Source organism: Physeter macrocephalus, chromosome 6 (genome assembly GCF_002837175.3).
Source record: "Physeter macrocephalus isolate SW-GA chromosome 6, ASM283717v5, whole genome shotgun sequence".
Lineage (NCBI taxonomy): Eukaryota > Metazoa > Chordata > Mammalia > Artiodactyla > Physeteridae > Physeter > Physeter macrocephalus.
The window spans coordinates 1,306,883-1,320,798 of NC_041219.1; the positions used below are offsets into that span (position 1 = coordinate 1,306,883).

Here is a 13,916-nt window from a genome sequence, read left to right on the forward strand (position 1 = left end):
CAGGGCACGAACCCGTGTCCCCTGCATCAGCAGGCGGACTCTCAACCACTGCTCCACCAGGGAAGCCCTCCTCCCTCTTCTGACCACTGCTTCTCTTCCTAGTTCTTCCTTGCTCCTGCCCACTGACCAACAGTTGGTCTTGTCCAAGGTTGTCCTTGGGCCTTAGTTCCTTCTTTCTCTGTGGTTTCTCTCTCCTTCTTTTTTTTTTTTTTTTTTTTGGTGTCAACTTTCATGTTGGGTTCCATGCCTGAGGTCATTTTTGGGTCGTGGAGCCCAGCCAACAGGTTAGAAAACAAAGACTCAGGTCCTGATTTAGGACTTGTCAAGTGAAGACGTTCCATTCCTTTGCTTGTATCCTGGTACCTCCAGCTCTTTCTCAGAATCCCTCACTTTTAGCAGACAGCTGCCCGATTCATTGAGAATACTGACCACCTGGTATAACTTCCCTGAACATTCATATTTTGTATTTCATGTTTTCTTTGCATTGTCATAAGGTCTTTCTTCCTTCCTGTCTGTCCCAGAGGTGGAACGCTGTATCTGCCCGTGACCTCTGTGTTCTGATTTCAACTCCTCTCGCACATCCTGGGCTGTTGCTTCATCGCTCATTCTCTCTCTTAGAGGGAAGTGCCTTTTATTGAACGTTGTTGTGGATGTGAGGTCCAAGCTTGGCATTTTCCACATGTGAGATCCTTTACATCCTACAGAATTGCCTGGTTCACATGCCCCAAGCGGGACTGTGAGATCTCATCCCTTCTCCCTCACTCATGAAACTACAGTGACTACTCACTGCCTACAACACAAAGCATGGATTTCTCAGCTTATCATCCAGTGCTCTTGACTGTCTGGCATTAACCCATCTTTTCAGCCATAGTTCCTATTCCTCCCTTTTGTACCCTTGACCTCGTCTAGTCAAGTCACACTGTCTTCCATGTTCCCAGAAATGCCTGGGCATATGCCTGCTCTACAGCTTTGCTCTCTCTGTTCAGTCTTTCTCTTCTCCCTTCACGTGTTTCAGGCCTGCCTCCTTGTGAAAGTTCCATGTCAGATGCCATCTTCTTCGTGAAGCGTTCTGATAATCTCAACTAAAAGTGTCTCCTTCTTTGACTCACCACATTTTCCTTGTACCTGTTTTGTGAGCCTTCCTTACATTCTACCTTGATTTGAGGCTGTATCGTATTTCCTCAGTGGTTTTATTGTAAGTTCCTTGAGGACAGGGACTGTGCTTTGCTCATAACACATAGCACTTTGCCTTTTACTGGTGCCGCACAATAAGTGTATTAATTCATTAAACATATATCTATGGAGAGTCTGCAACTAGTTTTCTGCCTTCTCTTTCTCAGTAAATGTTTGCTGAATTAAACCACGCTCAGCGATGAAGCCCCTCCTTCTAGGGTCCCTCTGCTTTAATACAGTCCTCACTTTGCTGCCAGAGTATTTGTCCACACTTACTGCTTTGGTCATTTTATTGTTCTTCATAAAACCTTCTGTGCTTCTTCGTTATTAACTGCAGTAAATAAAATGTTTCGGCCTAGTTTTCTAGGCCCTGTATTAACTTCTCCAGATATTAAATGAGCATCTCTCTCTGTCAGAAGGCTTTCTTGAGGGAATTAATATCTGGTTTTACCTTTAAAGATGGATAGGAGTAGGTTGGGCTGTGTGTGTATGTCTGTGTGTGTGTGTGCATGGGTGCATGCACGTGTGGGGTGTGTGGGTGTATATGTTTGAGGCAGTGGTGCAGAGCAGAGAGGCAGTTCATGGCTGAGGGAACAACATGAGCCAAGGCATTGGCAGTGAACACCTTTATGGTGTGGGAAGGAAGCTACAGGAGTTTGGTATACAGGGCTGGCTCGTGGGAGACCACAACCCATGGGAAGGAGTGTGGACTTGATCCTGGAGGTCAGTGGTTGTGAGGTTGTGCTTGCTGGAGTTCTTGGGCCTCTGTGGAACCTTTGGAAAGGGAAGAAGAAGAGCTGTGGGCCTGAGAGGTTTTAGGGAGAAGAGGGAAATGGTCTCAATTGTGTCTGATGTCGACTACAGGGGCAGCTCTGTGAAGGGTGGACTTGAAGGGGTCACCATGGGGAGGCAGTGAAGGGTCGAAGCAAGAATGGAACAGAGGCAATACTTAGAAGATGAAGTTGACAGGACTTGGCCGTGGGAAGTGGACATGGGGTGAGGGAGAAAGACAGGGAGAGCCAAGGACAGCCCCCAGGTTTCTGGCTTAGGAAGAAGAGGAAAAGTTCACGGGGGAGGAAGGTGGATTTGTCTTCACACTGGTTGCATTGGAGGTATTCTGTGGTTGCCCCATTTCTTACCTATCCAGAGGCGCTCCCCACTACTTCACAGCCAGGACCTATTGCACTGGCCATAGCTCTGTCCCCACCCAGTCCTCTGTGGACCCTGCTTATCCCCATGACAGGGCTTGTGGTTCCCTCTGACACCCTATCTGGGCAAATCCTTTCTGTCTACCGGGTCCTACTCAGTCTGTTCTCCCCTCCCCTCAGGCTCTGTCATCTCAGCCCTCGTTGATGATACCTCTTCCCTACTCCTTCACTACTTAAGATTGTCAGCAATTGACTTAATGTTCATTACAAATTATTTAATATTGTTTGGTATTTTTTCAAATATGTTAATCTTATCTAGCAAGTTCCTTAATGATAAGGGCCTTGTATTACTCTGTATCCCCATAACATCTAATGTAGTGCTAAGAATCCACCTGGTTGCTCAGTGCCTACACAGAATTATAGAACATTAGGACTCGAGGCAGTGGTTTTCAAACTTGACTGTGTATAAGCAGCATGTCAAGAGTGTATTAAAAGGCAGATATTTGGCCCGTGGGTGGTTCTGATGCAGGTGGCTTTGAGCTAACACTTAGACAAACACTGGTTTGAAAGGAGCTTAACGGTCCACTAACCTAATTCTGTCATTTTACAGAGACGAAACTAAGACATGGAGAGTGAGCATCTTGCCATATTCTTAGGTTGTCTAGTGGCAGACCCAGAACTGGGGCCCAAGCTCAACACCTGGCCAAGTGCTTCTCCTCACCACCCAACACAGGGCTTCCACCTTATTGAAAACATGACTTTCTAAAAGCTGAAATCCCTTTTAGAAGAGTGAGCAACGTTTTATCTCACCTAAAGTTTAAACATTGCCAGAAGGAATGATAGATATGTTGAGGTACTCCATCTTTGTCCTTTAGGAATTTCCAGTCTTAAGTATTAGGAGAAAAGAGCACCCCTTCTTTACTCTGCTTTAAGAGAATCCTGGAAGGAAAAATGTAGGCTGTGGCTTGATTGATTAGAATTCCATTTTAGCAGCATTTCTCCTGCCGAGGAAAACATCTGGTGAAGATGAATTGAGCCTAATTTTGTACAATTTATGTTTTCATGTTTCTTTTAAAGCATGTCAATAATGAAAAAGAGAGATATAGTTCCTTTTCAGCAGTGCCTAAATATAAATGTCTATTTAAATGTGTGTTGGCAGTTTGGGCAGTAAATAGACTTGTTGGTTTTCCTTGACATCGTAGAGTATTAAGGAGAGAAATGCTGAATGTCATTTCAAGCACTCTCTTTTCTGTACTCTTAAAAAAGATTAATTCAATGGCTGTGATCCAATTATGGTAGACTTTAAGTCTGTCAGCAAACCTGAAATGACTCCAGATGAAAAATTTGGAGTGCATACAAGATCTTTATTTTCGAGCTGAAGAGATGAAAACGTTCTCCCTGTTTGGTCTTCCTTATTTTTTTCAGTTTTAGGTGCCATACACAAAATAATCTACTGGGTTTTTTCCCCCTGCAAATTGCATCACTCTTTTATTTTACTAGTAATGGCCATTTAAAAAAAACAATAATGTTAGAAAAAGATATTGGGAGAATGCTGATGAAATAGTGTCTATGGATTTCAGTAAGACTTTTGACAGAGTCTCTCATGAATTCTTTAAGAGTAATATAGAGAAAAGTTAGTTAGATGCTGTTTACTAGATGGATTTTAGGTGCTTAGGAAAACCTAGCCCAAAGTGGTTGTCAATAATTTACTGTTACCTGCGGGGAGCATTCATGTGCCATGAGGTAGGACTTACCCTTGGACTGTTCCCTTTTTTCTGTCAGTGATGAAGTAGAAATTACATGGATGTGAATGCTTGTCTAGTAGAAGGTTACTGTTTGATTAATCAGTGCTGTCAAAAATGAAACCGTCTGCCTTGCAGAATTGTGTGTGCCTGTAACTGAAAGTGTTTAAGCAGTGCCTTTATGACCATCTGTTGGAGATGCTTTAGAGGGAACTCCTGCTTGGGAGGGAGGTTGAACTAAATTATGTTTAAATTTCTTTCTAACCCTAAGACCCTATTCATGTACTATACTTTGGCTCTAAGATGATTAGTAAAATTCCTTTCTTGAAATCTGTGGCAAATCTCTGATTTACACAGTTGGAAATCTGCAGCTTCTCAGGTATCCTGAGGACTGTGGTGGTGTGTGTGGTGTACCTTCATGGGAGAAACATGCCTGCCGACATGTGAGACCTTTAAATAAATGAGTGAATATGTGCAAAGTACTATAAACACATTTGTTTCAGGAACACCGATGTATGCTTTGAAAGGCTAACTAAAAGTAAATTATAGAGAAAGGAAGACCAGGAATAGAGAATGCAGCTCAATGGAGCCAGTATACTTTTTGGTCCAGTGTCTTTAGCTGAGTTGCCCTTGAAGGAGCTTGGTAAGACCCCAGACTGTTTACCCTGGAGCAGGATGGGACAGAGTAGGGGCAAGATGTACTTCCCTTTCTTTCTTTTTTTTCTTTTAATATTTATTGGAGTATAGTTTATTTACAATGTTGTGTTAGTTTCAGGTGTACAGCAAAGTGAATCTGTTATACATATACATATATCCACTCTTTTTTAGATTCTTTTCCCATATAGGCCATTACAGAATATTGAGTAGAGTTCCCCATGCTATACAGTAGGTCCCTATTAGCCCTTTCTTTTCTTATACACTTCCTTCATGAGGCTGGACAAAGGAGTTTTCTGATAACTTTTAATAAAACTGGCAAAAATAAAACACAAGTGAATCTTCAGCTAGACATCCCACTAATTGTCTCCAATGAGACATCTTACTTTGTAGAGAATTTTGAAATTTCTAGCATTAATAATTTCATCTTTTAAACTTGAATCCAGATGGTGTGGGTTTCTCTTTTATTGAGATATGATTGGCATATAACATTACATTAGTTTCAGGTATACAACATAATGATTCGATATTTGTATATATTGTGAAATGATCACAATAAGTCCTGTCAACACCCATCACCACACACAGTTACAAATTTTTCTTCTTGTGATGAGAACTTTTAAGATCTACTCTCTTAGCAACTTTCAAATACGCAATATAGTATCATTAACTATAGTCACCTTGCTATTCATTGTATGGTATGGGTTTCTTGAAATCTGAACCAGGTTTCTAAATTGTTAAGGAAGAAAAGTCTCATGAGTGAGGGACAGGCTGACTCTTGGCCCAGCAGTGGGACCAACATTTGATGTGCCAGAGACTGATGCTGCTGTACTGAGGCCCAAACAGAGGTGCCGTGCTCTGGACTTAAAGTTGGGGTGCTGAGGTTTTCACATCTCTCCATTTCCCTCAAAAGGGCATGTGGAGTTAAGACAGGTCACAGGAGCAAGAAGGGAAGAATTCCATACTGGCAGTAAAGCAACTTCTTGGGCAAGGGTATGTGGAGTTAAGACAGGTCACAGGAGCAAGGAGGGAAGAATTCCATACTGGCAGTAAAGCAACTTCTCGGGTGATGAGCTGCTGGTAAACTTTGTGGGATCAAAAAATGTGAGAGTGTACTCTGACCATGTTATTAATGAAGTTATATGAAGTATTTCAGGCATACAGAATGTATTGAAATAATAAAACTTACACACCTATGACCCAACTTAAATAAAACATTAACAACACAGGTGAACACCCTCATACCCTTCTCTCTGATCCTGCCACCCCCTCTCCTCTCAGAGGTAACCAGCATCCTGAGTTTCATGCCTTCATTTTTTCAGATGAGGAAAAGGAGGCCTGGAGAGGTTGGGAACCAGCTTAGTCTCACACTCCAGACTAGTGGGAACCACAGGGTGCCTTCTATTTCATCCCAGTGGGGAACAGTTCACTGTTAGTAAATTTGTACTGCTTCTCAGCCTTTTGGGTACACGGATCTTCCTGGACTTAACGATGGGGTTACATCCAGATAAACCCTTCATAAGTTGAAAATGCATTTAATACACCTAACCTACCAAACATCACAGCTCAGCCTGGCCTGCCTTAAACATGCCTAGAACACTTACATTAGCCTACAGTTGGGCAAAATCATCTGACACGAAGCCTATTTTATAATGAAGAGTTGAATAACTCATGTAATTTATTGCATACTGAACTGCAAGTGAAAAACAGAACGGTTGTCTGGGTCCAGAATGGTTGTAAATGTATTGGTTGTTTCCCCTCGTGATCACGTGGCTGATGGGGAGCTGCCTTGCCCAGCATCACGAGAGAGGACCTGTGGCGTATCGTAAACTCAGGAAAAGTTCCAAATTCTAAATTCGAAGAAGGGTTTCTTCTGAATGTGTATCACTTTCGCACCTTTGTAAAGTGGAAAAATCATTTAAGTTGAACCATTGTAAGTCAGGGACTGTCTGTAATCAAGTGTGTGTGAGATAATACGACTTGGAGATGACTTTTGTGGTCCCAAAAAACTGTGTAACTTTGCATAATAAGCAATGGAGAATCAAAGGGAAGGAATTTTAGTCGACACTTCCTTGTTTGGAATCTTGGGATGTTACACTAAGGTATAAGCGGATACCACAGAAGTTTGGGGACAGTCAGATGTGCAGACTGTTTAGAATTGAAATTACGGTGGACTGTCCCGGTGGTGGCTCTGAGCTGTGGGGTGAGGCTGCAGTGCTAGGAAGCCCCTTTCAGAGCCCTCCTTTTCCTACCTGTGCAGATATTAGACATCTCCTAAGCCTTCAGGAAAACAGTACTGTTGAAGTGAAAACTACCACTTCAAAATATTGTCCTAGAAAAGTGTTATCAGGACATTTGAATGGCTTCCTGGAAGAAATGAAAGTTAATGTGATTAATATACATTTTCTGGTGAATAAGAACCTGAAAGATTGAAGAAATATGTTTGGAGCAGTTAAATTTTCATAAAATTAAGAGAACAAACAAAATGATTTTCCTCCTGCTGGTAGAATGATATATAATCTTAAAATCCTGGAGGAAGCCCAGGTGCTTTTCCCATTTATATTTATAGATTTTTAACAGCCTATGCTTTACACCCTGTCACTTTTTTTCTTTCTTTTTTTTTTTTCTTTAAAAATAACAGTTAACAATTGTCACCTAGAACTGATTCACAGCCATTTGAAAAGGTGGTATCTTTGGAGAAAGCTTGCAGGAGATCACAAGATTGTCCCCCAGACGTAATTGTAACCGGAAGGCTGACATTTAATACCTGTAGAGATCATCAAGCAAAGCTTTGAAACACAAGTGGTACATATGAAGAAGATTGATGGGTTCACTGTGAAAGAAGTAATAGGGAGCTGTGAATTTCTGAATTAACCCATCTATCAAATGAGCAAGAGAACGTCAGACTGTCCCCATTTGCCCACCCATTTCCACCAGTTGGAGTGCTCAGTCCCAGCTGGGTTGATTTGGGGACTAACTGTTGTTTAATCAGTGTTCTTTTGTCTTTCTCTAAAACGATATTGAAGTATATTCTCTCCACCTGCTGTGTAAGGAGCAGTATCTACCTCTTCACACCCAAATCATAGAACTTTAATGTCTTTGCAGGATTGATAAGAGTTGTTTAAGGCCACCGTTTCAGACTTGGCATTTTTGTTCTTGTTTTCCAGACTGTGTATTCTATGGCTCCATTTCCTTTTCCACAGTTGGCAGAGCTGAGGGAAAAATACACCTACAACATTACACCATTCCCAGCCACAATTAAGCCCACCTCAGTTTCTGGGTAAGGTCCTTTTTTTTTCCTTGTTGTTTTCATGATGGAAGACTTAATACCTTAATTTGTTATTAATATTTGTTAAACCCCAGAAATGCATTTGAAGTAGTTTGGTGCTTAAAATCTGAATATCTCTTTCCCAAAAGTTTTGATTTAAATTCAAGAGGGAGATTTTTGAAAGTGTACTTTCCAAAGAAGGTTGGAACATAAACTGAAGGGATATTTAGCAACCCCACAACTTATTTAAAAATATCAAATATTAAAAATCTCAGTAATTGGGCTTCCCTGGTGGCGCAGTGGTTGAGAGTCGGCCTGCCGATGCAGGGGATACGGGTTCGTGCCCCGGTCTGGGAAGATCCCACATGCCGTGGAGCGGCTGGGCCAGTGAGCCATGGCCGCTGGGCCTGTGCGTCCGGAGCCTGTGCTCCGCAACGGGAGAGGCCACAACAGTGAGAGGCCCGTGTACTGAAAAAAAAAAAAAAAAAAAAAAAACTCACTAATTAAAAAAGGGTAGAATCAAAAAAGTGTAGACAGATGAGCTAGTTTAAAATACTGTGGAGACCAGAAATTGACAAATATATACACACACACACACACACACACACACACACACACACAGGAATTTAATATATGAAAATGTAAACCAACACTGAAAAGATATACTATTTAGTAAATGGTGCTGGGCCAATGAGACTCAGTCTGGAGAGAAAAAAAGTTAGAGTCATACTTTACACCATACGTCAGGATAAACTCCATTGAGATGAGACAGTTAAATGGAAAAAACTGAAATAATAAGCAGAAGAAAATGTGGAAGGATGTCTTTAGTTCTTTGGAATTGGGAAGGCTTTAATAAGTGACAAAAAAAAACAATAAAGGGGCTTCCCTGGTGGCGCAGTGGTTGGGGGTCCACCTGCTGATGCGGGGGGGCGCGGGTTCGTGCCCCGGTCCAGGGGGATCCCGCGTGCCACGGAGTGGCTGGGCCCGTGAGCCATGGCCGCTGGGCCTGCGCGTCCGGAGCCTGTGCTCCACAATGGGAGAGGCTGCAAGTGGTGAGAGGCCCGCGTACCGCAAAAAAAAAACAAACAAAAAACAATAAAGGAAAAAAAATTAAGCACTTAAAAAATAATTTTCTGCAGGACTAAAACCAAAACAGAGCAAAAGAAAACCTCCATAAGCAGACACAAAAATATTTGTGAAAAAATATTTGTGATTGATTCCTCTCATATATAAAGTTCTTAGAAGTCAATAAGAAAATGACCACCATCTGAAAAATGATGAAAGTATGGGAATAGGCAGTTTACATAGAAGGCAACTTCACTTGGACTAAGGGAAATGCAGCTTAAAGCAAGATTGAGATTCTGTTTTTTTCACCTATCAGGTTGACAGAAATTCAAAAGGTTGATGTGCTCTCTGTTGATAAGGCTATAGGGAAACAGGCACTTTTACACTTTGCTCATGAGAGGTTAATTACCATGGGATTTGGGGCAGGCAATTTGACCGTATTTTCCCAAATTACTATTGCATATATCCTTTGACCCAGCAATTCTACCTTTCTGAATTATCCAACAAATATATTTGTACACATGCAAAACACAGTATGTATAAGGTTATTTATTGCAGTGTTGTTTATGATAGTTTAATATTGGAAACCACTTGAGTGTGCATCATTTAGCAGCCTGGTTCCATAACATGAGCTACATACATACAATACAGTACATACATACAAACAATAATGTATACATACAGTACAGTGCAGCCATTAAGAAAAGGATGAGGAGGAAGCTCTGTGTGAATATGGAGAGATTTTTTTTTTTAGGTGAATAAAAGCAAGGTGCAGAAGAGTATACTTATATATAGCATGCTAATACTTATGAAAAAGAGGAGGAAAAATAAGACTGTATAGTCATATTTGCTTATTTAACTGATAAGGAAGCTGAAGAATACATCAGAAACTAGTAACACTGGTCACCTGTGGGGATTAAGTAGGGCAAGAACAGGGTAGAAGTTGGACAAGGATGGGAGATGGATTTTATATATATAAATTATATAAATATAATATATAATTATATAAATGTAATATAAATATGTTATAGAAATAATAATGTATATAATTTATATATATGCATTTAAGTCATGTGGCTATATTACTTATTTAAAAATAATAACCACTTTTTGAAAAAATATTCCTTTTTCTTTTATGTTTTCCAAGACAACGTGGTAAGGTCAGAGACAGCGATGAAGAGAATGACCCAGATGATGAAGATGCTATTGCTAATGCAGTGGGGTGTCTCGGACCTTTTAGTGGGCTCCTGGCACCTGAACTGCAGAAGTACCAAAAGCAAGTTAAAGGTAAAGAGGTGGCATCTATTAGATACTCACAATGTGTTGGTTCTCTATAGCAAGGGTAGTATTATTGTGTCCTATAAATGCCTGTTGTTTCCTGAACTGATTACCACTATTAAAGGTCTTTATTAGAAGTAACTTCTCTGTTACTTTATCATTTAGGAGGATCTCTCTGTTATGTGTTACATGCATAATACATATTTCTTTTTCTTTATGATTCGTTTTGCCTCCCACTCGTCTGATTTAACTTTGTGTGCTCAGTTCCTTAGCACCGAACCTGGCATATAATAGATGCTTACTACATTCTGTTTGAGTTAAATTGAATTCATTATAGACTGGCTTCTTTTCCACTATAGAAATACTCTCTAAAGCCAAAATATTATGGTACCTCTACTTGAATTTCAGTGACCAGAAACTCATTATCTCATAAGACATTCTGCTAATTCCTCTGCTTAGCCCAGTGTTTCTAGTTTTGAAGAGATAAACTCCACTTACTAGTTCTATTAATAGTTCTTCTCTTCAGAACAAAACAGAACAAGTCTGCTCCCTCTTCTGCTGGATGTCTCCTTTGAATCTTGAGGACAGTCATCACGTCCCCCAAAAGTTTCTTCATGGTCCAAATTCAGAATTTCTCAAAGATACGTCTTCCAGAACTTTTAATGTTCTATAAATTCACCTCTAAATGTCCTGCAGTTTGATAATATCCCTCTTAAAAAGTGGTGCTCTGAATTGAATGTCATGCTATGTTTGTTTTTTTCTTGCAGAAAATAGATTGGACATTATTCGTGTAATGAACTCTTTTGAAGCAGTTCGCAGTTCCCCCACTATGATCTTTCCTATCTTTGGTGGCAGCTCTTCCTTTATGACATTTATTCTAGTTTGAAGACCATTCTCCTTGCTGAAAGAGGACAGAAACAAAAGATGTCAGGCACCTCTGCATTCTCTTTGCCATCTGCTAGCTTTATACTGCCTTCTCAAAGTCATGGGGCTATTTTCTTGTCTTTGTTCCTCTTGCTTAGAAGGCTTCCTTTTTGTTTGTTTGTTTGTTTTGTTGTTGTTGTTTTGGTCCTGGTAGTTTTGAGTATGTTCTGCAAGCCTTAGCTTGTTTTGAGTTTTAACCTGCTTAATGTTCGGTTCATGTCATTTTGTGTGTGTGTTCTTGGTATGCACTCCCCTGTCATCTTTTTAAATAACTTTAAAAAATCTGAACTCAACAAGAGTTCTATTGGTTTTGTAATGGTTTCTGTCTCCTCTTTAGTTGCCTGAATTTTAGCTTTTGGTTTCTAGCCATGGGAATCAGTAAATATTTTAACTCTAACATTTTTGAATCTGCTTTCTGTCATCTGGGTCTATGTTCCATTTTTTCCCCCCTGTTATTCTTTCTGTGCAGTTATAGGCTCTGGGATGACATGGTCATTTTCTCCTAAATTTCATCCTTAGTCTTTCTTGTTGGTTTTACTTTAGTTAGATTCGAGGTCCTCTTTTAATTTTCTTCTCCTTAGAGAAGTATTTTCAATAAAAAAGAAAGTTTACCAGATGTTCAGTCTTTATCTGAATAACACTTTCAGCAGATGTTAGGATACTTGAAATCCCCTACTAATCTTTTTTTTTAAGCTTGTCCCCAGGCAAGTTTTACATATCGTGTTAGAAAAGCCTCATTTTATCCCCTGTTTACCTGTGTGGCATGTGAGTGTATTTTCACACAGTACTTATTTCTGTTTCTTGGAGGTAATCTCAAATTTATTTAAGGGATAAATCTACTAGTTGTTGGTGTTAACAGGAGCAGAAACCACATCAGACATAACACACATAGTAGACAGTCAGGAAATGCTTGTTAAATGAATAAAAACATTTCATTTCTAGTGATACCATGATCTAAAGTCTTGATAATCTTATAGAATGTCTTGCTGTTTTTAACTTAAGAAAAACTCACTTTTAATGACTGACTAAACCCTATAGTGTAAAATTTACAAATTTGTACTTGTGAATCCTCATGCAGTTAGTTATATGAAACCTTGTAAATCCTCATGCAGTTATATGGAAATCTGTACCCTGACTTTAGACAGCTAGGGTTATATTTTTCTAAGGGAATTTTAGAAAATGGCAGTGATTTTTATCTGGAAACAGCGGATCTTATGTCCATATATTGAACAAAGGGGTAATAAAATCAAACAATGAACCCACACAGCTCGTTTCAGACTCACAGTTAGCCTAATAAGAAAATGCAGAAATATTTTCAGGACCAAATAAAAACAAGTACTAGACAAATTCTAGTGTACATGTTTTCTGTGGTTCAGAATTTCCTGGAGGTTAAGATACTACCCCAGGTTATATAGTGTAATCAATTCCCAGTTAGTCCCGTTCTCCTCCTGTGATAGTGTCTCCTTGTCTCTATTCCTTGGAATATAGAACCAAATGGGGACCAGAATCTGAGATCCAATAACATTGCGGAGCTGAGTCCAGGAGCGATCAATTCCTGCCGAAGTGAATACCACGCAGCTTTTAACAGTATGATGATGGAACGCATGACCACAGATATCAACGCGCTGAAGCAGCAATATTCTCGGATTAAAAAGAAGCAGCAGCAGCAGATTCATCAGGTGTATATCAGGGCAGGTAATGTACTTCTTTGAGTCAATTTCAGCTCCATGTCAACTTGTGAAAGGAAGACCGAGTATTCCCAGGATGGCCTGGGAATTACTGCTCACTCTGGCTCGGCATCCACCAACACAGCTGGCAGGAGACAATAACATCTTTATCTTCTCACTTTTTATTTTATCTTATCAGGCTCTAAATAAGAGAAAGGTCCCAAGGACCAGGCAATTGATGGTATTCAATACTTCTTTACTCTGTATGCTTGTGGAGAAGGCTTTACAAATGATTAGAATGTTGCAAAGCCATGCAGTCCTTGGATTGGAGACATTTTGGAGCTATTGCCTCCTAAATTTCAGGCATTTGGAAGTAGAATTTAGTCATCTGTATACTGGTAAATAATATTACTACCAGTCACTTAGGTAGTAATACAACAGATGTTGTGATCAGAGGAAAAGGAGAACGCCATTCCTGTGCCTCACTGGTGGGTTAGCAGTGTCTTGGGAGTCTGCCGAGAAGAACACAATTGTACTGCAGTTGGAAATGCTCTTTTCCAAGGATTGTAAAGCTGCTTTTTTCCTTTAAATTCCCAAAATCCCAATGAACAATCTGATTTATTGTTTAATATATGCTGATTTGGGAATTGGTTTGTCTTATTTTAAGTGAAATCCTAATGAAAATGATGCTGATCCCGGATTAACCAAGATATAAATTTGACATGTTTTTAAGAGGCTTGTGAGCATGTGACTGATCTTGCATAAAAACTGAATTTACCTTTCACTTGTTGGGGAGGAGTAGGCAACTTCTTAAAGATTCTTACTTTATCCTGAATCATTAAAAAAGCAATCATAGGGCTTCCCTGGTGGCGCAGTGGTTGCGCGTCCGCCTGCCGATGCAGGGGAACCGGGTTCGCACCCCGGTCTGGGAGGATCCCACATGCCGCGGAGCGGCTGGGCCCGTGAGCCATGGCCGCTGAGCCTGCGCGTCCGGAGC

General features: G+C 40.3%; 1 protein-coding gene across 2 annotated transcripts in view; it reads left to right on the plus strand.

The window, feature by feature from the left end:
* Positions 1–13,916, plus strand: part of TBC1D30 (TBC1 domain family member 30) — a 91,949-nt gene that overhangs the window by 74,279 nt on the left and 3,754 nt on the right. For both annotated transcript variants that reach the window (XM_024122966.2, XM_024122967.2), the window contains 3 exons: positions 7,885–7,997; positions 10,198–10,337; positions 12,741–12,947. In XM_024122966.2, coding sequence (XP_023978734.1) covers positions 7,885–7,997; positions 10,198–10,337; positions 12,741–12,947 — 460 coding nt within the window. The remainder of the gene's footprint in view (positions 1–7,884; positions 7,998–10,197; positions 10,338–12,740; positions 12,948–13,916) is intronic.